Source organism: Dipodomys merriami, unplaced genomic scaffold (assembly GCF_024711535.1).
Source record: "Dipodomys merriami isolate MVZ:Mamm:240054 unplaced genomic scaffold, mDipMer1.0.p SCAF_948, whole genome shotgun sequence".
NCBI lineage: Eukaryota > Metazoa > Chordata > Mammalia > Rodentia > Heteromyidae > Dipodomys > Dipodomys merriami.
Window position 1 is genome coordinate 287,915 of NW_027206566.1, and position 24,524 is coordinate 312,438.

The window sequence follows — 24,524 nt, forward strand, 5'->3', positions numbered from 1 at the left end:
ATGAAGAGTCACAATTTTTTTCCTTTGTACTGGCATTTAAAATTGTTATGTATCCAGGTCATCCAAAGAGGATTGCAAGAGCTAAATTGCTATGTATATCTGAACAAGAAGATTAGGGTAAGAAAAATTAGGGTAAAAAAACCCCCATGAAACATGAGGTTTATCATGGTTGGTAATTAAAAAAAATACTATGTAGGGGCTGGGAAGGTGGCTCAGTGGTAGAGCACTTGCCTTGCATGCAGGAGGCCCTGGGTTCAATTCCCCAGCACCACATAAGCAAAAAGAAAAAAGCCAGAAGTGGCGCTGTGGCTCAAGTGGTAGAGCGCTAGCCTTGAGCTGAAGAGCTGAGGGACAGTGCCCAGGCCCAGAGTTCAGGCCCCTCGACTGGATCCAAAAAAACAAACAAACAAACAAAAAATACTATGTAAAACTGATTCTTTTTACTTGCCTTTTTCCTTTATTTTTCATAGGGTTTCCCCCTTCTTGTCTTTATATTTGAATTTGGTAGCCTATGGACTATATAAACTTTAATGTGATTAGGGCAAAGAAGAGGAATCAAAAATTTTTGAGATAGAGGACAACGGGTGAACCAATGCCACAAAATTCCTCACAAGACAATATGTTGGAAATGGCATTTCCAACAAGGGCGGTGGAGTTTTGAAGTAGAATAAAGTGTAAGAAAAATGAGGGCTAAGGTGACACGTGACAAGAAAACGAGTCACTGCCGTACATACATAATTATAATCACTCTGTACACTCATGTTTTCCTGAGTCTACAGATTCTAAACTATCCTTCCCAAATTAATGTTGAATTCATTCTTGCTCACAATTTCTGAATAAAAACCAAGAAACACATGCAATTATACAATAGGTGCACAAATAAGCCCATACAAAGAAACCCTCCCATTTCAACATGAATAATAAATATGAGCCACCTTCTCACATCTTTACCTTCCTCATCTGTACCCAAAAGATTCAACTCTATGTCTTGCATAGGAGTCTTAACAACAATTTTTACAAAGTGGATCTTCCTAAAATATCCTTCAAAAATTATTCCATTTTGCATGAGGAATGTTTTGGACCACAGTGCCAAGTCTACTATAAGTATGTGGAGCCATATATATGTGGGGAAAATTACACACAAATTGAATATGAACATAGTCATGAAATATGGTTCCATAAAAGTGTTTTTATTACACTCTACAGATACAGTCCACTCTTTCTTGGAACATTTTAGAATGCCAAAGTTGCATATCCTCATGCCGTAAAAAACAAAACAAAAACACATTTTTAGCACAAAATCATGCTATCTTCACAAACTGCACTTTGCCCCCTCAAAAGAATAAGTTTTGAATGGTATTTTGTGTACACATACACTATCTGTTCTTTTCTGCCACATATTTGGAAAGAACTCCCAGAATCCTTGTTTAGATGAGATTATACTTGGACATCAATGAGATGGATGAGAAGCTTTATAGTAAGAATTATACTTCAGAATGTTGATTGAAAAATCCCTTTGAAATTTTAATGGCCATTTTATATGGGAATACATATTTGGTATAAGATTTTTATAAGAGGACTAATACCATTACAGTTTTTATGTATTCATTATACCAATATATCCAATTATATCAATATATGAAATGGAAGATGATATTCACAGGCAAACGTAAGAACAATGAATAATGAATTATGATTTGTTCTCTATTGGGAAACAAATGTAGATTTTGATGTAATTATTGGAGTTTCTATATTCCAACATTACCATGTCTATGTGGATAGTGACATGGTGAATTCCAATAAGGACATAAACACCCGGCTTTGCTTCTGTATTCAAGATAAAGGTGAATAGAGATTGAATTGGTAGTAGAAGTTAAAATGAATTCATTTGGTTGAGTGAGCATCACAATATATTAATAAATGTAAAATGTAAATGAAACAATGAGAAATGGTTTGAACTCATGGTTTGTTCATAGAATGTTTCCTGCAAAGAAATAGAAAAATATTATTTTACTTTCTGTGGAGAACACTAGAATATATATATTTGTACTTTGCATATAAACAAGAACTTCACTTGCAGTTCGAGAGATATTCAAAAACTAATGAGAGCACATCATCAGCTATTTTCAAAAAATTTCTTGCTTACTTCCACGTCCCTTTCCATTGAAATTTGATCGTTGTATACAAACCTCACAAATTACACTTGGACACTCTCTGCCTCAACACATTGAAACTTCATTGCACATTTGAAATATGACGCTAGCCAATCTGATACTTCAGCGATTATTTTCCAGTTCTTCAAAATTTACTCTGTCACCCATTCAGGCTCAGCCATATCTTGGCACAGTTTCTGAACGAGATTTCTTGTAATATAACCATGGATGTATCATGCATCCAGAAAAATAGGAAGAAAATCCATAGTGGTTTTACTATATAATGTTATTGCAATGAACTTACCACTCAATTTCAATATTTGTGAATGGATGCATAAAAACAAACCACAAAGAGGGATTGTTTTATGAGATGTATCCTACCAAAAGATACATGCTTTATGGTAGGTTAGTAAAATATGAAGGGATACAATACAAATACCTTCAGGTACAGTTACAAGACATATTCTATGCCTCAAACAAATAAACGGCTTTTCCATTTTTTGTGTGGACAAAACAAATGCTATTGTGAAGTCACAATGACATTTTGGAGTGGTATCAGGTAAATATATCCAGCAGTTCAGAAAAATAATTAGCCTTTAAGACAAATATGCATGTCACCTTTCAGTATGAAGACTGAAACATTGGACTTTAAAATGAACATAGAAAATTTCCATTAACTAAGGGTAACCTTCCTACATTAACACTGCTTTCTCAAATATGTATGGTTATGAGAATTATATATATGCCAGGGACATACCAACGTTTGGAAAATATCACTTGGATCGAGCTTAGGGATCAATCGAAGACACATGAAAAAATCCATGATAACCTGTTATTAATTTTTGTCATGACTGAGCAAAATCAAGAATTGAAGGCAGGAAAAATACCTTCACTTTTCAATTACACAAAACATAGTAATGTGCCCAGCATCGACTTATAGGTGTTGAAACAGAGTAGGAAAAAATGTACACCATTTTAGTTTGTACACACACAGACACAAAATTTGCATCTACAAATGGACAGGTAAAAGAAATATCTGATTACAGACATAAATCAGCTCACACACACATATAAATATATATAAATATACATATATATTTGCATATATATGTGTGTGTGTGTGTGTGTGTGTGTGTGTGTGTGTGTGTGTGCCTATAATGGCATAGCTAGGGTTGTATAAATCTTGAAGAGACAAATCAACAAGTAGCCTGGTCTCCTACACTGTCACAGATTCTCATGAATTTTCAGGTTCTTTACTCTTATCTACTGTTTAGATCCAGAGAAATTATAATTCCATAAGTAAGACATTTTTGCATAAGGGAAGAGAATTAGTAATCCCATTGGGTCAAATTATGTGTTCTAATAACCAATGAAGTAAGGAAATATCACTGCCCCATTAAACATTACTCTAAAATTCATAGAAAAAATACATGATATTATGAGTAGGGAGTGAATAAAATCTAACTGGCTCTTATGTGGAAGGAAAAAATTCAGAGATTTTGGAAATACCAGGGAGTATGGGACATTGTTGATGCATATTACATTACATTCCTGTCTTTGGTTATTGTTCTTGTTGGTCATTGGGATTGAACTTTGGGCTTGGGCATGGTCCCTGAGCTCTTCAGAGCTCAAATGTTCTACCACTTGAGCTAGAGAGACACTCCCAGTTTTTAGATGGTTAATTGTTGATGAGAGTTTGACAAATATTCCTGAGATCTGATCCTCAGATTTCAGCCTCTTATAGGTCCCTAAGCAACCTGTAACAGGTTTCTTTTCTCTGTTATCCAGAGTGCGCTGAAGATTTTTGAGCGTCTTTGTTCCCAATATTCATGCACACGGCAGGTCTATGAGTAACCATGGTTTCCCTTAAGGAGAATGCTCTCTATACTATCGAATTCGAAGGGATTAATTCCATAAATGAATCTGAAAAAAAATCTTTCACTTCATTAATCTATAATTACATCCTTATGTGTCAGACACGTGAGATGCAAGAATTAACATTATCACCTGGCCTGGCTCAAGTGTGGTTTTCTACCTCAGAATTGTTTCCCAAGACATATTCATTTTCCTCTGCATGACAGAGGATGAGAAACACCCTAACCCAAAGAATCAATATATTCTGTTGATCAAACACTAAATTAATAGGTTCAGTTTGTAAACAGGATGAGTTTTAGTCCTCGCTATAATCTTCATGAATTAGCAAATTATCATCAGATAAAAGGGTGAATTTATCTATTACTAGTACTCATCCTCAGCAAAATCTTTACCATATAAACTGCCAATTCATCCTTCACATAATATTATAATATGTTTGACATACAACAGACAATTGAAGACAAATACTTAGTATGCTTACTACCTTTCCACAGGAAGAATATATGAGGCCTGACTGTGGTGACAGGCTCACATAAATTCTCCTTGGTCTTACGTTGAATGCGTTTTTTTTTTTTAAATTTTTCTAGACTGATCAGATGAGAAAATTCTTAACATTATCAATACATCTAGAATCTTTTGTCTCAGTTATAAAAAGAAAGAGGTCTCATATCGGCAAGCAAGACTAATTACATGATTCAAAATTAAATAAAGGCTCATGAAGAATTCCAAGAAAAGCCAATTACTCTGCACTTTTTAATGTGTTTGCCATCTTACCATGTCAGAGAGCCTTGATGTTTTCAAATTCCAGAAAATCAAAAATATAATCTATTTTGTGACTCTAGAAGGACAAGTTCATTCTAGCAATTAAAATTCTTTCAACAATGTCATAACTACTCACAAAGAGATAGCATAACTTTTGTAGTTGCACAGCTAATTTTGAATTTCCAATCTATACCACACCAATGTATATTTATACTTCATACAGGAATGTGAAAGATGAAATCCATGTATGAGTTGCTGCTAAAATATACTTCTAAATACATTTTATTAATACGTATCTTTGCAAAGTGCAAATTGTAAATCATCTCAAGAATCTCCTCAAATATTTTATACTAATTTGTGGAGAAAATTTAAATCAGATAGACATTCGTATAATATTCTTTAATGAATTTCAGAAGGAAGACATGGTAACCCACCCGTAAGTCTGTACATTTATCAATTACCAGTGGAAGATACTTCCATTTACACTATCATAATTGATGTGATGAGTGAATCCTGAATTCATGAAAATGGTTATAAAAAGGTTGGCCCAACATAATACTGTTATGTATGGCTTCCCGGATTTAAATTGATTATAACAGAATGAGAAGAACATTCAGATAAGCTAATTCTGATTTAAAGTAATTTGGGTGATTACAATCTTATTGGTCCTAGTGAAACTATACTTGACTTTTGCCACCAATTACAGAGAGCAATCCAAGCTTCATTTGTAGTGAGCACAATATATGGGTATATGGAACAGAGTTTGTTATTCATTTATTCATTTATCCTATTTCTTTACTTTGAATTTTATCAGAAAATAGGACATCACAAGAAAATTATTTTCTTTACCTGTTGTTGCCAGATGATTTGCTTGTGCCCCAAACAAAACTTGGGCTAGGATCTTCCAAGGATTCTGCCAAAGGGAGAATTACATACTTGATCGAGGTGCTAGCTTAGATTGGCTCTAACATTATACATCGATAAAGAAAAACAGCAAGGTTGATGGCCTTAAGAGCCTTCCAAGAAACTTTTAGCTGGATAATAAAGGTTGAAAAGAATGAGTCCTTAGCCATGTGCAAAAACATATCATTTAAATGTTTGACATGGTTTTTAATCAGTTAAGAATGCATATTATCATATATGTTATTGATATTAGCATACAAGACAATCCAAGTTGAACAAAGATTTTTAATTTCACTCCTAAAGGAAGAAAGCATACAACAGCACAAAGTAAGTTGAGATTCAATAATGGAAATTACAGAAAGTTCAACAAGCTTTTTACCTTTATCCCAGTCTTCCTCAGAGGAAACATATTGCCATGTACTTTCAGAACTCTTGTATTGTTTCTCGTTCCATATGATGTTATCTACAAACAAAAGATAACTAACATCATAGAAGTATACAGGTGCATGGGCTGGGAAGGTGGCTCAGTGGTAAAGCGCTTGCCTTGCATGCCTGAGGCCCTGGGTTCGATTCCCAGCACCACATAAGCAAAAAGAAAAAAGCCGGAAGTGGCACTGTGGCTCAAGTGGTAGAGCGCTAGCCTTGAGCTGAAGAGCTGAGGGACAGCGCCCAGGCCCAGAGTTCAGGCCCCACGACCGGACCCCAAAAAAAAAAAAAAAAAAAAAAAAAAGAAGTATACAGGTGCAAAGGGCCTACATTGAGTTGGATTGTGTTTTATTATCAGGCTTACCTACATCATCTTCAAGAGAAGTTTTGTCCATACAAGTTGCAATATGTTCAGTGAGTTGATCTCGTGGTACCAGGTGGCGAGCATTAAAGGGACAAGTAGCCAATTTGGCAGCAATATCAGGATGATTCTGTATGACAAAAGTTTAAATATGAAGAAACATATTCAAATTTTCTCTTTTTAGATTACTTTGTGCAGGATATCAACCACGGGCTTGACAACACAGTATAGGTACTGTGCTAGTACTTCCTTTTTTAATACACATTTTTTATTGTAAAGTTATTTTACACAGGGATTACAGTTATATGAATAAGGTAATGAGTTCATTTCCTATAGGCAGTGTTACTCCCTCCTGTGTTTTTCCCCTAAGACCTCTTACCTCCCCATCTACCCAACTCCTTCCTTCTACTGCTACTTGCCACGCACCAAATTTGTAAAGTTCATTTTCAACATAGTGTCTCATATATTTCATTGTTAAAATGGATCAACCTGTATGCCAAAGCAGTATGGAGTTCCTCAAAAGACTCCACATAAAGCTCCTGTATTACCCAACAATCCCACTTTTGTGCATTTACCCAAATGATCACTTACAAGACCAGACCAAAACTACCACCATTATTTTCCATAGCTAAGGTTTGGAACAACCCCAGAAGCTCCTCAGTAGATGAATGCATTAAGAAAATGTGGTGAATATATACAAAATGGAATTGTATACTTCCATCAGAAAGAATGATATTGCTCAATATTTTGGAAATGGAAAGACTCAGAAAATATTATATTGATTGAAGTAAGCCAGGCCCAAAGAAACATAGGTCCATTGTTTCCCTTATTTCGAATAACTAGTGTATATTTAGGATAAGCAGAAATGTTCAAAAGCGATGTACATAGGATCATAAAAAATGAACTTTACAATTAAAAAGGAGGGTTAAGGCAAGGGTGGTGTGTAGTTGCGGAGGTGGAAAGCAGGGGATGGTATTGGTAAAATAAAGTCGGAGGCAAAACTGCTCGATGACACCATCAGAAAAATGAAATGCCCTTGTTAGGAAATGGAAAGACAAAAAAATTATATTAAGTGAGTAAGACAGGCCCCAAGAAGGATAAGTCCCATAGTTTCTTTTTTCTAATAAATAGTATATGTCTGAGACAAGCAGAAAAGTTCAGAGAAGATGATAAGAGAAATGAACCCCAAGATAACTACAGAAGTGTTTTTTTCTGTCTTGCTATTGTAATATATTTGTAAGGTACTGCATGATTTTTTTTGTTTCTTTTTATGTACCTACCCTCCACCCCCCATTATAACCTCTGTATGTCAGAAGACCTGAGGAAGATGGTGGAAGAGAAGCTGGAGGATAAACAAGTTCTCACACAGAAAGCAGTTTTAGTGTTCCAGTGACCAGTCCTAGGCTACAGAATCACACCTATTGTGCCATCACAGTACAGAGAGTTTGGCCAGAGAGGGAAAGTGCAGCCAGGAGACAGATCTGAGCACTTGCTGGTAGCTGCAGCTGCAGTGGCTGCGGTGGAGATGGTGGCCGTGGCCATCATACCAATAGACAAGTTCTGGAATATGGGCACCAGATGCTTTGGCCCAGTGGATTCTACTCACCACCAGTAAGAACCGAAAAGGAGCAGAAATCTTCATCCTGAAGATCACAGACCAAGGACTGCACAGGAACCAAGAGTCTCGCATGAAGACAACCATGACATCATCCTCACTTCTCTCAGAGAACCTGTGAGAAGGCTGTCACTCCCCCCCACACCAGAGATCTCCATCTTTGATACTGACAAAGGCCTTGCCAAACAGCTAGCTCCAACTCAGATCTTATCAGAATACAAAAACTGCCATTTAGCAAGTCCCAGGAACCGATCTGTCCTGCCCGGCTCATTTCCCCTCAAATGAAAATCAGCCTGCCCAGGCAGAGGGTGCTTCACTCCCAGAAGACTGTCTTTCTTCACTGGGTAAACAGAAACAGATTCTGCAGTCCCAACAACAGCCTAGCAAACAACTGAAACTCAGTAAACATAAACCATGAAAATGGCTCCAGGTTTGGCTCTGTGAGTTTTTCAGGAGCTAGCCCCTCAGGGAAAAGCTACTGATTGCTGAAAAGTCTCAACCCTACCTAGAACCTGGCCATATCATATCAACTCCACGTTAGAGGAAACAGCCATCTCCCTTTTGTGTGGTACTCAAAGCAGATCTCCCTCTCTCTGAACAAGCTTGGGGAAAGAATAAAAAAAATCCTGGACAATGCAGAGCATTTTTTTGCCTGCTCTAACAAACTAACTTAAGAAACCAATCAAACAGCAGGAAAAACAAACACCAGAAGCAGACCAGTGACTCCACTAGGAGCCTGGTTACGGACACAGGGAGATACAAGATCTTCCTCCCACTCAAAAAAAATCACAGAACTGTTTTTTCTACCATGTTTTATTTTTATTTTTTTAAAAATGTTTTCTATTATTTTTTCTCTCATAATTTGTATTTTAGCTGTATATGTGTGATTGTGGGCTTTTTTTTTTGTAATCTCTTTTTATATTTTGGACCTTTTTTTTCCTTTTTATTTCTTCTTTTCTCTTTCTTTTTTACATAACATAATTGCTTATTCCCAGACATATACATGTTCTGTTTATCATGAGCTATATATCTGTCATCGATTATTAGACCTTATCCCCCATCGTGTACATACTTAATCGAGAAATCTATTACTCAATTCACAACCTCTTAAGCTTAACTTTTTAATAGTAGTGTTTAACTCTTTACACCTATATAACTTTCACATACTCCAATTTTAAGAATTTTTATTTTTTAGTTACTCATGTTCCTTTTCATTTCTCCCGTCCTCTCATCCTATTCTTTTTTTCTATCAATATCATTACTTTATACTTACATAATTTGAACTGTATCATTTCTTAAATATAAATTTTTGTTTTTCCATTTTTCTTTTTTTTTTTTTAAATCTCGCTGCTCTCACTCTGTCCAATCCATTTCCCCACTGAGATTAGGATTCCTTTAACCTCACTCTCCTTTTACCTCTCCACTTCCCTCTAATTGTATTTTTCCCCACAATTATCCCTAATCCTAATAATTTCTGGTTTGCTGAATCTCTCTTTGGTCTTCTTAGTTCTTTAGTCCATAGTTGTTTGATATTGAATAGATTGTATCTCTTGAACTAGATTGTATCTGCAGCCATTTTGACTGTGCAACTACAGGACTTTGGTAGATACTGTGCAACTACAGGACTTTGGAAGATGCTTGCCTTAAAATAGTGCTCTGCAAGAAAATTGTTACTTTCATACAAAATGAGCAGAAAAATCGCTAAACCCCCCCAAAAATGGCAATTCCGGGTATCTCAAATCCCACTCATGATAATCAGCTGACAAAACAGTTAATGAATAATACAGAGGAGAGATCCCCAAAAGCTCTACAATCACTGCCATAAATGTGGTGAATGAAAAGACTGAAAACCTGCAAAGGACTCGGTAAGATAAGGAGCAAGAGGAAGCAAACCAGGAATTACTACAGGAATCTCCAGAGTGTTAGAAAGCCACTCAAGGTTTAACACAGGAATTGCATGAGCAGGCTGGGAACAGTCAAATAATAATACAGGAATTATATGAGCAGGCTGAGAACAGTCAAAGAGAAAGGAATGGCATGGACAGTTGAGAACATCAAAGAGAAAGACAGGAATTGTGTGACCAGGCTGAGGACACCCAAAGAGAAACACAGGAAGTGTGAGCTTGAGAAAGCTAATCAAAGAGTAACACAGGAATTGGATTAGCAGGATGAGAATAGACAAAGATCAGTAGAGGCATTCATGGAATCCATAAACAAACAACTGAAGGATTGCAGGCAGACTACAAAGGGAACACTAAATGAAGCTCGACAGGATGAATGTAAGTCCAAGAAAACCATAACCAATCAACTAAGTGTTTTGAGTATAAACAGTGTCCCCAAATTAAGAAAGTAAAGAAGTTCATACAGGATCGAAAATTTAACTGCAACAGAGAATTGGAAGCCACCAAAATCGACCAATTAGAAGAAAAGTCAATATAAACAGAGTAGAAAAACTGGACAGTAGGTTACACCATGCAGAAGAATGAATCTCAGGGATTGAAGACAGCCTAGATAACAGAGAGAAAAACACACAACTAACCAAGACGAATCCAAGAAACATGATAGATCTATTCCATATTTGGAAGACACCACCAGAAGATTTAATCTAAGGACAATAGGTGTAGAGGAACACCTAGAGACAGAAGTTAATGGTCTAAGAAATTTGTTTAACAGGATCCTAGCAGAGAACTTCCCTAACATGCAAAAAGATAGGCCTATTTAGATACAAGAAATTTAGAACCCCAAATAGACCAGACCAGAACAGGATATCCCACTGTCACATTATAATCTGCACAGACCAAGGAGACCAAGGAGAAAATTCAGACCAAGGAGAAAATCCTTGAAGATATCAAGGAGAAAAGATAAATCACCCATAAAGGGACCCAATTAGAATAACCTCAGCTTTCTCAGCAGAGACAATTAAACCAAGAGGAGCCTGGAATTATGTATTCCATGTCCTAAAATTAAAGAACTACCAACCAAGAATACTGTACCCAGTCAAACTCTCCTTCATAACCAAAGGTCAATTAAAAATCTCCCATAGCAAAGAAAAAGTGAAACAATAGATCTCAACCAAACCATCCCTACAAAAGATACTTAAAGATGTACTACCCATAGAAAACCAACAAGACCAAAATGAAGTCTAAAGAAACTGCACCCAAACTGAGAATCCAAGAACAATAAGAAGAACCCAGTTATTGCAGCCCCCGAGAAGGTGGAAAATTTGGCAGGAACTACCAAACACCTTTTAGTCCTAACTCTCAATATCAATGGACTTAACTCTCCAATTAAGGGACATAAACTAAGTAGTTGAATTAAAGAAAATTATTTATTTATTTTTGCTAGTCCTGGGGCTTGAACTCAGAGCCCAGGCACTGTTCCGGAGCTGTTTTGCTAAAGGTTATCTCTCTACCGTTTGAGCCACAGCACGATTTCTGGCATTTACAGGTAGGTGGTACTGAAGAATTGAACCCAGGGCTTCATGCATTCTAGGCAAGTACTTCACCACATAGCCACAGTGCCAGGAGTAGTTGAATTAAAAAGCAGGAATCTTGTATCTGTTGCCTTCAGGAGTCACACCTTGCCCATAAGTCCAAACATATTTTGAAAGTGAAAGGCTGGAATAAAATCTACCAAGCAAAGAGCCCCCATTAACAGGTGGAAATTTCAATACTTATATCGATAAAATAGATTTCAAATTAAAATTAGTGAGGATCAATAAAGAAGGTTCTACATACTAATTAAGAGATCTCTCCTTCAGGAGGATATTAACATTCTAAATATCTATTCGTCAAATAACAGAGCACCAAATTTATCCAAGAAACACTACTTTCCCTCAAGTCTCATATAGATCCAAAGACATTAATTCCTGGGGACTTTAACACAGCACTATCCCATCTATCATCTATCTATCTATCTATCTATCTATCTATCTATCTATCTATCTATCTATCTATCTATCTATCTATCTATCTATCTATATCTATCTATCTATCTATCTATCTATCTATCTATCTATCTATCTATCTATCTATCTATCCTATCTATATCAACTTGGCAAAAACTCAACAGAGAAACTGCCAATCTAAAGAACTGCATAGATCAACTAAATTTAAAAGGTATCTACTGAATATTTCACCCACCAGCACTAGAATTCACATTTTTCTCAAGCACATGGGGCTTTTTCAAAAACAGACTCCGTTTTAGGTCACAAAGCAAACTTCTCCAGATTCGGAAACACTGAAATTATGCCCTGCATTCTCTCAGACCACAAGAACTCAACACCAAAAGCCACCAAAGAAAGTCCGGTAATACATGGGGGCTGAACAACACACTCTTGAACCACCGGTGGCTCATGGAAGAGATTAGAAAGGAAATTCAAATGTTCATGTTTATAGCTCTGAGTTCTTACATCAACAAATTGGAGAGATCTAAACCCAATAATTGAATGAGACATATGAAACTCCTTGAAAAAGAGCAGAAAGATAAACCCCAATACAGTAGATAGAAAAAACTTAAATCAGAATTAAATGAATTAGAATCCAAAAACAAAACAAAACAAAACAATAGAAACACTCCATAAAACAATCAGTTTGTTCTTCGGAAAAAATTAACAAAACTGACAGACCGTTTGCAAATCTCAGAAAAAGAAGATAACACACCTAAATAAATAAACTCAGAGTTGAGAATGGAAATATCACCACAGAAACAATCACGTTTCAGAACATTATAAGGGAAAACTTCTCAAACTGTTATGCTACTATCTTTGAGAACTTGGCAAAAATGGACATTCTCCTAGCAAATATCGACATACTGGAACTAAAACAACATGAGTTAAAACATGTTAACCTGCCCATATCAAGCACTGAAATAGAAACAGCAATAAGAGACCTCCCATGTAGGAAAATCCCAGGACTGAATAGATTTCCAGCAGAATTCTACAAGACCTTCAAAGGACTATTTACACCAATACTCCTCCAATTCTTCAATGAATTTGGAAGGGAATGTACACTACCAAACTCTTTCTATGAAGCCATCATAAACCTCATCTCAAAACCAGGCAGGAACTCATCAAAGAAAGAGAACTAGGGACCCATTTCTTTGATGAATATCGATGCAAAATTTCTCAACAAAATTTTGGTCAATCAACTTCAACAATTCATCCAAAAATCATACACGATGATCAATCAGCATTCATTTCAGGAATACTTAGCTGGTTCAATATATGCCAATCAATTAATATAATTCATCACATAAAATAGACCAAGGATAAGGATAGTTATCTCAATAGATCCACAAATAGCATTTGACAAGATCCAACACTCCTTTATAATGAAGGCTCTGGAAATCTAGGAATCCATGGAACATTCCTCAAAACAATAAAGGCTCATTATTGTACTCAATGGTGAAAAATTAAAGCCATTTCTTCTAACTTCAAGAAGGAGACAAGGATGCCCACTCTCTCCACTTTTCTTCAATTTAATGCTAGAATGACTAACTATAGCAATAAGACAAGATGCAAATACTAAGGGGATCCAAATTGGATAAAATGAAGTAAAACTCTCCTTCTTTGCAGAAGACATGATCTTGTATTTTGAAAAATCACATGGACTCCACTCCCAAATTACTTGAGCTGATTCAAACTTTGGCAAAGTAGCAGGTTATAAAATTAAACTTTAAAATCAATGACTTTTCTGTATGGCAACAATGAGAAGAGAGCAGCTGAAATAAGGAAAGCAACTCCATTCTTAGTAGCCACACAAAAAATAAAATATCTAGGAATTAACCAAAGAAGTGAAAGAAATCTATGATGAAAACATTAAAAATCTGAAAGAGAAAATCAAAGTAGATCTTAGAATGGGGAAAATCCTCCCATGTTCCTGGATTGGAAGGATCAACATCGTGGAAATGGGAATACTTCCCAAACCTACCTATAAATTCAATGGGATAGCTATCAATATTCCAGCCTCATTCTTTAAGGAATTAGAAGAAATAATCCAATATTTTATATGGAACAATAAGAAACCATGAATAGCAAAAACAATTCTTAACAGAACAGTGCTGGAGGAATATCAATACCAAATTTGAAACTCTACTACAAAGCCATCATAGTCAAAACAGCTTGATAGTGGCACAAAAAGAGGACCAATGGAATCGAATTGAATACCCAAAAACCACAGACCAATTGCCACTGAATCTTTGATAAGGGACCTAAAAAACTGAAATGGAAGGATAGCTTTTTCAGTAAATGGTTCTGGCAAAATTGGCTAATCACCTGTAGAAAACTAAAGCTAGACCCTTATATATCACCCTGCAACAGAATCAACTCCAAATGGATTAATGACCTTGGAGTAAAAGCAGACACCCTGCGAACATTACAGGATGTAATAAGAGAAACCTTTGGTCACCTTGGCCCAGGCCGAAATTTTTTTAATAGAGACTCAGAAACACAAGAATTCAAAGAAAGTTTGGACAAATGGGGTTGCATGAAGCTGCACTGTTCTGCAAGGCAAAGGACATACAAAGCAAGATCAATAGAAAGCCCAAGCATTGGGAAAAGATCTTCACTAAGAGTCTCATATATATAATATACTTGAAACTGTAAAAATGAAATCCCACAACAAATAATCCTCAAAGAAACAACTGCCAATTAAGTAAGTGCACTAAAGACTGAAAAAGAAACTTCTCTGAAGGAAAAAAATTAATGGTAAATAGACACATGAAGATATGCTCAACCTCTCTAGCCATAAAAGAAATGCAAATCAAAAAAACATTGAGATTCCTCCTCACCCCAGACTCCACCCAGAGTTCCCCTATGACCCAGCAATCCCACTTTTGGGCATTTACCCACATGTTCACAAAAGAGACCATACTAAAACTACAAGTACAACTATGTTCATTGCAGCATTATTTACCATAATTAAGATATGGAACCCACCCAGATGCTCCTCAGTAGATGAATGGATCAAAAAAATGTAGTATATATACACAATGGAATTCTATGCCTCCATCATAAAGAATGGCATGGCCCCATTTGTTAGCAAATGGAAAGACTTGGAAAAAATTACATTAAGTGAAGTATGCCAGGCCCAAAGAAACATAGGTCTCATAGTTTCCTTTATTACCAATAACTGGTATATATCTGCGACAAGCAGCAAAGGTCAGATAAGATGATAAATTGAAATGAACCCAAGATAGTGACATAGGTGTTTTTTTTTTCTTCCTTGCTCTTGTTTCTAGCATATTTATAAGGGACCATGGGATTTTTGTTTTTGTTTTGTATGTCCCTCCCCCATGGCATAACCCCTGTTTGCACTGTATTTGGTGTTAGTATGATTTAGGGAGGGGAAGGGAAATAACAAAATGTTTAAATAGGGATACAAATCGATCTATTGCAACAATGAGATGTACAAGACGTTATTTTGAAAAACGAACTTTACAATTTAAGCAGAGGTGAGGATTGGGGTAAGGGAGTGTAGTTGAAGAGTTGGGAGGGACAGGATGGTAGGGGAAAAGCAAAGGGCAAAGGACGAGGCAACAATTTTGGATAAAAATACACTCATTAATTGTAATCCCTCTGTACATATTTTCACAGTAAAATTTATTTTAAAAGTACACTATGTCAAAAATGAACATTATAATTTAAGCAGTGTGGGAGGGGAATGTAGTTCTCGAGACGGGGGTAGGGATGGCAGGGGAAAGTCAAAGGAGGAGGCAAAAATGCTTGATAAGAATAGTACTCATTATCTTCCTCCTGTAACTGTAACCACTGTACAGTATTTTATAATAAAAACCTTATTTAAAAAGATGTTAAATGAAATAAACAATAAGATAGGGATACAAATGTTTTTTTTTGTTTTTGTTTTTCATTCTTGTTATAATTTTTAAGGTATTTGTTATGAACAATGTGATTTTTTTCCTTTGGTGTGTTCCTCCCCCTGGTCTAACCCCTGTGTTCACTGCATTTGATTCTAGTGCACTGCATCATGTATATACATTTATCTAATTTGGGGAGGGGAAGGAAAACAAAAACGAGTGCATCCTTTTGCACAGGCTAGACTTCTACAATTTTCACCATAGCACTTCTTCTATTCTCATTTGATCGGGGAGATAAGAAGGTTTATGACTCTCCTGCCTGGGATGGCATTAAAAAATGATACAGTGATATCAAACTTTCACGTTAATAGTATTTCTTTCATGAGGAAACTGTGCCAAGATCCATAAATTGTATATGGAAGTTTAGAAGCGTACATATGTGCTCAATTTTGGCCTATGTTTACTCAAATATAGGTTATTTATATGCAATTTACAAATGCATAGATAAAGTGATTCACGATATATTTGAAAATATCCAAAATGGAGGGTCATCACATGTGTATTCTTTGCAAACAAAATAGCAGAAACTATGCCTCTCCTACAGCTCTGGAACTTATTGTAGCATTTCATATTAAGAAATTTTTGATGAAAAGAAATTTTGTCATAAATACCCTCAATATAGAAAAGAGACACAATGCATCTCCCATGTTTTGTTTATAACCATGGCATGAAAAGTACAGTATACAAACTGAATTCTAGGCCATATGATAATACAGTGGGTGTTTTAATGAAATAATGTTTAAGAATACCATTAATTTACATTTTGGCCATTAGGCAATGGGGAGGAAAAGGCAACCACCTCTAATGTTTGTGAAATATGGCACACACGGTTTGACATAATTGCCCACACAAAAGATCTTGCCTTTGTTCTGCTTTGAATAGGGATCTAGAAATACGTCTCTAGAAATAAACAAGTTGGACTATGATTGTCTTCCTTTCCATTACATGCTGCAGAGATTTCAGACGAAATACAAAAATCTCACTATGACATTTATGCCCACAGTCTCTCTCATATTTTCTCATACATTTCCCACAATTTATTATAAAAATACTCAAATTTATCCATGAACTAAAGAAATTATGTAATATCAACATGTTCCAATGAAACATTACCTCTTTACATTTCACAAGATGGTATGGGAACCTGCATGATCTGATTTTGTGATTTTTATCATAGGGACACTGCAATAACCTCTCAGGATCCACCGATTCCTCTGAAAGAGAACAAATACCTCGGGAAAATCAATATATTGGGGAACATGCAAGTCTTCAATGTTGTTTCCATTATTAACTCTATCTTAATCTGGAATACCTATTTGGGGAATTCAAAATATGACAAAGAGTATCACTCTGGAATTAAACTTCTGATGTACTGTCAGTTCCTATTAGGTAGTTCTTAATTTTTTATGAAAAATATTTATTCTAGTTATTGATTCTATAATTTATTCTAAGTATTGATTGGAGTCAAATGGAACTCTTAGCTTGTTTTATCTTCTGAAATCATACATCCATTGAGCATCCCTGATTTAATTGCTGTCTTACATTTAAATCTAGAATGTGCAAATATTTTACATTCTTTTTCACCTTTCAATCTAGCACATCAAAATTCAAAGTTATAATTATCAAAATGTCTAAAGTTTCAGATTCAATCAGGACGAATCCTACTATCCTATTCTCTCAGTTCCTGTCAATATACTTTCTGTGATTCCAAACAAGAAAAAAAAATAATTCCCCCAAATAAATGCGTAAACATGTTTACCTTTTTCCATTGTGACAGTCAGATAAATATCAGCAAGTCCTGAGGATGAGAAAAATTCTCTGAGAGAAAATATGACTAAATACTTCAAAACCACAAGTATTAAATGTTGGGATTTTGTCAGAGATATGAGAAACTGGGTACAACCTATTCATCTCTAATAATTTTTGTTGCTAGACACACTTGAAATATATTGATATCTGTCTACTTCACAAAACATGGTCACTTATAACAAGCTATAGAAATGTGTAACTTTTTTGCCGGGGGGGGGGGGGGAGGGGGGGAACGAGATGAAGGCGGGGGATGTCCTGACATGGGGCCTGTACTCTGGGTGTGGGCGCTGTCCCTCAGCTCTACAGCTCAAGGCTAGCGCTCTACCACTTGAACCACAGCGCCACTTCCAGCTTTTTTCTTTCTTTTTGCACATGTGGTGCTGAGGAATCGAAGCCAGGGCCTTAATGCATGCAAGGCAAGCACTCTACCACTAAACCACCTTCTCAGCCCCAGAAATGTGTAACTTTTGAAGTCAAAAAACTTCATATTTTTCAGGCATTTTTCTTCATTATACCAAAACGGAGGTGATGCATCATGACAACTTTTAAGCGAATGTGGAAAAGGTTTTCTAAATTATTGATGTCTGAATTAACAAATTCCATATTCCATCTTTCAAATATCTAATACCTATTGAAAATATGCACTTATATAGATATAGATATATCGTTATTCCTATTCAGATTGTAAGATCAGTATGGACTATTATTCAGATAACTGCTTCTTAGAGAGGTTACGTATCACAAAGCAAAGAAATCATTGAGACACGTTAGAGTCAAAGTTAGAGATGGGTGCTGTCGTTCAAGAGGTAGTAAATTTCTGGAGTACAGTGTCTAGTGGCCATGAAGCAGAGCCAGAAGACATTAAACCTCTGATTACTTTGACGCACATAAAAGTGACGGGAATAAAAGTAAATTTCAAATTCCCAGAATGAAAATAGGTATTTTCTGAAGTCTAAGGAAGTAAAGAATTTTCATTATTTTACCAATGAAACAATACTGCCTCATTAGAGAAAATTATAAGAACTACATTTGGGATGTCAGCGAGAAATGTCCCAGTCACATACGTGAGGCAAAATGATAATTTACATGTCTAAGAGGTAAAAGTAGGAAAAAAGGGCAAGGGACTATTACCTGTCTCCTTCAGTTAACTGGATTCACCAATCAAGTCAGGATCTCTTCCCCTCACGACAGACGATGTCCTACTCGTAGGTTTTCCACAGCAACAGCTACTTCTGTATAATGACTTCTCTGCATGGGGCCACCGCTATTGTGATGTAGCTCATAAATCTCACTTCCGTTTAACCAACTGACGGAACTCAGCCATACTTCCGCATATGACAACGGAAGTGCTGACTTCCGGCTTGAACCCGGAAGACAAAGTCCCATTTCTTTTTGGTATGCTTTGTGGACTCCAATTCAGTTTAATAGAAATGTGTAAGTATTCAGTAGAGCAATAATGTGAATGTATGTGTCAGACTTTTGATCTACACATCAACTACTGGTTCTATGTAAATTGTTCTGCCTAGACATCTGTACACTTACTATGGTCTATATAGCCACAATAAGTCATTCTTTCCGTATTATTTTTTCCTTGTTTAGTTTCTTTACTCATCAATATTCTTATTAGCGACAGTTTCACAAAAAGACCCCTTCTAGAACTCAATCACCATCTGCCAAAAACGTTCTTTAGCCTTCCTTGTAGGTATGATTGACTTTTGTACATATTGTTTAATTCACATTTTTTATTAAAATTCATGAACAGTAAGATTAATGTACTCTAGGATTTCTCAAAACAAATAGTCACAAATATTAAATGAAAACAGCAAGAGAGAAACAGGTTCCCAGATGAATTTCTTCATGTATATGTATTTTTACTTATACAAATATTCATGTTACTAAATACCATAAAGTAAACATATAAAAGCTATACAAAAGTACTTTCTATGTGTAGCTTTAGGAGTGCTTTTGCATTATTTAATCACCAATAACATAAACTACATGCAAATTTCCTGCATTATAACTTTCGATTATAGAATTTGCAACTCAAGAATCTATGCAGAAGTTTATGTAGGATACATGAAATTCAGTTAGATTTTAATAAAATATGAAGTTATTATGCCACATTTTGGAAAGATGGATTGAAGTGTTTCTAATATATAAAAGGTGGTACATAATATATGTCACATTCTTAGTATTATGTAGATTTCATATCATTATTTTTCATTAACAAAAGGTAACCTTATTTAAAAGTATGCCAAAGATGTTATAATTATGAAGACAGGATGTTTTTGGTCTACAAATTTGTCTGTTTTGAATAGCTGTTTTATGAATCCCGAGGATCTGAAGCATTTCAGTATTTGTATCAGTAGGAAAATATAATATGGTTTAAGATAATCGAAACAAGGCCTGGCACTGGTGACTCACACCTGTAATCCTAGCTATTCAAGAGGCTGAGATGTGAAGATCTCAGACCAAGGCCAGCCCCTGCAGGAAAGTCTGTGAGACACTGATCTCCATTAAAACACTAGAAGACCAGAAGTGGTGCTGTGGCTCAAGTGGTAGAGTGCTTGCCTTAAGCTGTGGAGCTCAAAGACCATGCCCAAGCAAATAATTCAAGCCCTTTGACCAACCAAAACAAAAATAAATAAATAAATAATTGAAACAAACCAACATGGGAGAGAAGAAATAAAAGACCATGATTTGTCATTAAATGGAGGATCTGGAAACATCTCTAAGTAAAATAAAAAACATGGACACACTTGGTACAGATAAAATAAAGGATGGTGTGGCAGTGCTTGATATCTTTTGAAGTTAATCAGACACACCCAAACAAAGCAGGAAACCTATCTGAAGTAGATAGGAATGATTCCCATCAAAAGGCTTCTCAAAAGTAATGATGAAGTTTTGTAAGGTTTATCATGTGTGTGTGTTCTTCACGCTTGGGGTATGACAAACAGTGTTCCTATAAGAATCATTATCTTAGCACTCTAAGGAAATCTTGTGCTTCTGTCAATTGAATCAAACTCTAAGACATTATCCCTCTTCTTCATAGGCATGAATGAACTACAATACATTTTAATTTTATAAAATTGTATTAAAATTCAGTAACTTTGATTTCTACATGGAATTCTTCCTGTTATTTGCCACCACACCCTGATGCTCATTGGCATACTTTCTGTTAAGCCAGCAGTGTTTTCTCTGCCTTCCATATGTTACGGTAGGCTATTATACACAAGACACTTTGATTAAAAACATGTTCAAGTACAAGTAATAGAAATAAATTTAGACACGAGGTATGAAGGAATTAAGCACATTGTACAGATTGGGTAGACTTTGACTGGTTTTGTTCATAGAATTTGCCTAATGAAAATGACAATTACAAATAGTACATGTTGCATGCATTTGTACAATATTACTTGATACTCTAGTATGGCTATTGAAGAAATAGTAAAAAGTCACTGAATATTTTTGTAGTGGTTGACATTTAAGCATTTATGAACATTTCAATTTGAATGAAAACATTTGGACCAAAAGTGCACACAGACTTAGTTACAGGGAAAATGAATTAATGAACCTTTTCCTTTGTGACAATACTAGAATCACGATGACAGGGAGCTACGTGATACACTGTCCCAAACTGGATTCTCACCAATCACAATATTCTGAGGGAAACATTCATGAATTAATTTATGTTAGAGAACTTATGGTCTCTCTAGAATGGAGACATGCAAATAATTCTCAAGGAATATACTGGCATTCAGTTTCTTGTAAAGTAGTTTTGTTCCTGGACAACAGCATAGCACAGAGTCACAAAATATAGTCATTGATAATTCCTCTACTTATGATATGTAGGCTCCCATTTTCCTGCCATGAACCCTTGTGGAAAAGTGTAGAAATTTAAAAGCAAGGATTTGTTTTCTTATTTACACTTGTCACTGTGTGAAAGGGCAGAAATAATCTCTTCTATTGTCAGATATTTCCACTATAATATGTTGTGTGATAGATTGCTCCTTCCTACATTGATTCCTTGAGACCTTTACAGTCTCTACAAAAGCTAATATGAATAGAAAATGCTGAGATTCACAGATAGACTCTCTTTATCAGGATTTTATGTAAATATTCGTGTTGAATCAAACATAAGAATTGTACTTACATTCAAATTTTTCTGCAAAAATTTCACATAATATTATATCAATCATTAACTAAAATACTGCTGTCTAAATATACACATCACCAGATGCAACCTGGTTTCAAAACCACCATATCTGGTGATCATCTTTGGAATTCACATATCTAACCTACATCCTAACTACATGTTCCAACTTTCTTTCCAGAGGTTGATCCTCATAAAATGTGCTTGAACCACCAGCCCAAATTTCAACAGGAATGCTTTTAGTGTATTATTCATTCATGTGCAAATAAATTGCATTTTCAGAAAGAAAGATAATACCGGTTCCTATGAACAATGAAATACTTTCTGCGAAAAATAAATATTGAAGATTGCACTATTGTGTAAAACTAATTGCTAAAATTGGTATGAAGTTTTGTATTGTGTGCTTATGACACATGAGTATTTGCAAAATGTGAAGTTATTAGATGGCTTAGAGTCAATCCCGATGTATATTAGAAGATTGTGATTCGTCTTTGCCACACATTCTAGGCCTGGAAATAAATAAAAAGTAATGGCTACTTCATATCTATTTGTGTTTGACTTACTATTTTTTTTCGGGGCCCGGTGGTGGGTCCTGAAATATGACATCAATTGTTCTAAAATTCTCATGAAATCCAGGTTCCAGGGGCTCACAACTATAATCCATTTTTTTCTACTGGATGAGATCGGAGGATTGCAGTCCAAAGCCATCCAATGCAGGAAAACCCATGTTACTCAACTCCAGTTACCCTCTAGAATACCCAAAGTAGCACTATGCCTCAAATAGGGAAAGGATCACCTTTAGCTGAAGAATGCAGGGGTAGAATTCAATATGCAAAACCAACAAAAAAAATACTCTCAGGAAGAAGCATTTTTGAAAATGCATCCTTACAAAATAATATCATATGTCCTGTGACATTCTGAAAGACATAGAATGATAGCTTTTCATGACTCCCTTTCCCCTTCATATTTCTTGCCATTTGTTTGTGTTGGCATGTTTTGTTAATATTCAACAAGCAATTTCTATTTGTTAGTTTTGCTTTTATTACTCTGGTTGTACAAATATCAGCGTATAGGCACTTATGACTCTCACATCATATGAAGCATAGAGAATATCTGAAAGGAAAATTTGAAATATTAATATAGATGTTTAGATTCAAAATCGTTCCTGTTATTATATTGTCGAATTCATTATTTCATTCTATAATCAGTCAAACAACGTTTGTGTGCCATTTGTCAATTTATTTTGAACCAAACAGATTTGAATCCACATTAAAGAATTTCATGACTTCAAGTAGCATCGGGTAAATAAAATTTAGGCACTATTATATTTTGATACTATTATTTGACAATTCTCATATAAAGGACTGTCTATTGAATGTTTACATCCATGCATTCTTCTGGACTCTAAACTATGTTCTACTTTTTTTTTGTATTTCTTGCTCTGAGAAATGTTACTACTATAATGATAATTATCAGGAAATTTCGTATATAAAAGAAAAGTAGAAGGTTTTTAAACCTACTGGGTACTGTGTGCCATGATTATCTGTTTCACTTGACACAAGCACAAGTTGAGACTCCTTACATCAGTAACAGAAATAGAGCAATTTTTGCCCTATCACCTTAACAGAGATCTATATCAAGGGATACATTCTAAAAGGTGAAAAATGTTGGTTAAAAACCCTAGTAGTGTGGATCTTTTCTTCCTTCTTATGAAAGGTATCTTGCTTTATTTTACCGACTCTGATTTACTTTAGAAGTTACACAAGATATACCATGTTAGTCCACCTTCGTAACCCTTTCTGTAGGTTTGGTTCTTGGATGTTTCTAGATTATGCAATAATGAACAGATAATACCATTCTATCTCCAGTTGCCCATGCCTATTTTCATCGTATTTTCTCAAATATTTGTGGTATGTGCAATGGCATCAGAATGCTTCTCTTCCTATCAGTTTAGAAAACTACAGTATCAAGTAAGCATAAATGCAAAAGTTACTGATATTCGTGTTACGGATTTGAACACCAGAAAATATTTATATTTCTTCTCTTTTGTGGTTCTGAATCACTGATCATGTGTATTAGGAATTTACTTCCAATTAAAGCTGAGTTCTAAGAACAGATTTTAGGGTTATTTTCCCCGAAGTTTCCTTTTTGTTTCTTTAGCAATTTTCATTATGGTATTCTTGTACAAAATTTCATACCTGAATGCTGGTGTCTCAGACCTCCAATCCGAGGTGGCTGAGACTTTTTAGTCGATCAGACACACTACAGTGCAATTCAAGCATTTTAGAACACCAGAAGTATCACAGTGGTTCAAACTAGTGGACCTCTGGCTTTGAACAAAAACACCTTAGTGATATAGGAAGGGCCCTGAATTCAAGCAAAATAAACTATCCAAAAGACTGTCTGGTATTCTTCAGATGATGTCAGTTGCAAAGAAGGGAATAATAAAAGATGACATTAACTGCTAACAAATATTAAACATTAGCAAATATTTCAGAAAGTGTTTCCAACAACTTGAAATAGAATTGTGAGTTGAACCTTCATGTCATATGTTATCAAGGCAATTACTCAAACTACAGATAACACATTCAA

General features: G+C 35.4%; 1 protein-coding gene and 1 non-coding gene across 2 annotated transcripts; one reads left to right on the plus strand and one right to left on the minus strand.

The window, feature by feature from the left end:
• Positions 1-206: 206 nt before the first annotated feature.
• On the plus strand, positions 207-271 carry Trnaa-ugc (transfer RNA alanine (anticodon UGC)). Its single transcript has one exon. It is a non-coding gene; the product is annotated as a tRNA-Ala (tRNA).
• Positions 272-1,535: 1,264 nt separating this feature from the next.
• LOC138821874 (gametocyte-specific factor 1-like) lies at positions 1,536-19,065 on the minus strand. Its single transcript, XM_070014349.1, has 7 exons — positions 18,911-19,065; positions 17,730-17,768; positions 17,084-17,184; positions 6,484-6,610; positions 6,073-6,156; positions 5,640-5,703; positions 1,536-1,984 (listed from the first exon to the last, which is right to left on the minus strand). The coding sequence occupies exons 2-7, from the start codon at positions 17,737-17,739 to the stop codon at positions 1,960-1,962; spliced, it is 411 nt and encodes a 136-aa protein (XP_069870450.1). The 5' UTR covers positions 17,740-17,768; positions 18,911-19,065; the 3' UTR covers positions 1,536-1,959.
• Between the last annotated feature and the right edge of the window lie 5,459 nt (positions 19,066-24,524).

Excerpts from the sequence above, each read along its gene's own strand:
- LOC138821874 (XM_070014349.1), bottom strand. Across the intron at positions 5,704-6,072 it reads TGAGGAAGACTGGGATAAAG|AATCCTTGGAAGATCCTAGC; the intron begins GTAAAAAGCTTG and ends TCCCTTTGGCAG. Across the intron at positions 1,985-5,639 it reads AAATCATCTGGCAACAACAG|GAAACATTCTATGAACAAAC; the intron begins GTAAAGAAAATA and ends ATTTCTTTGCAG.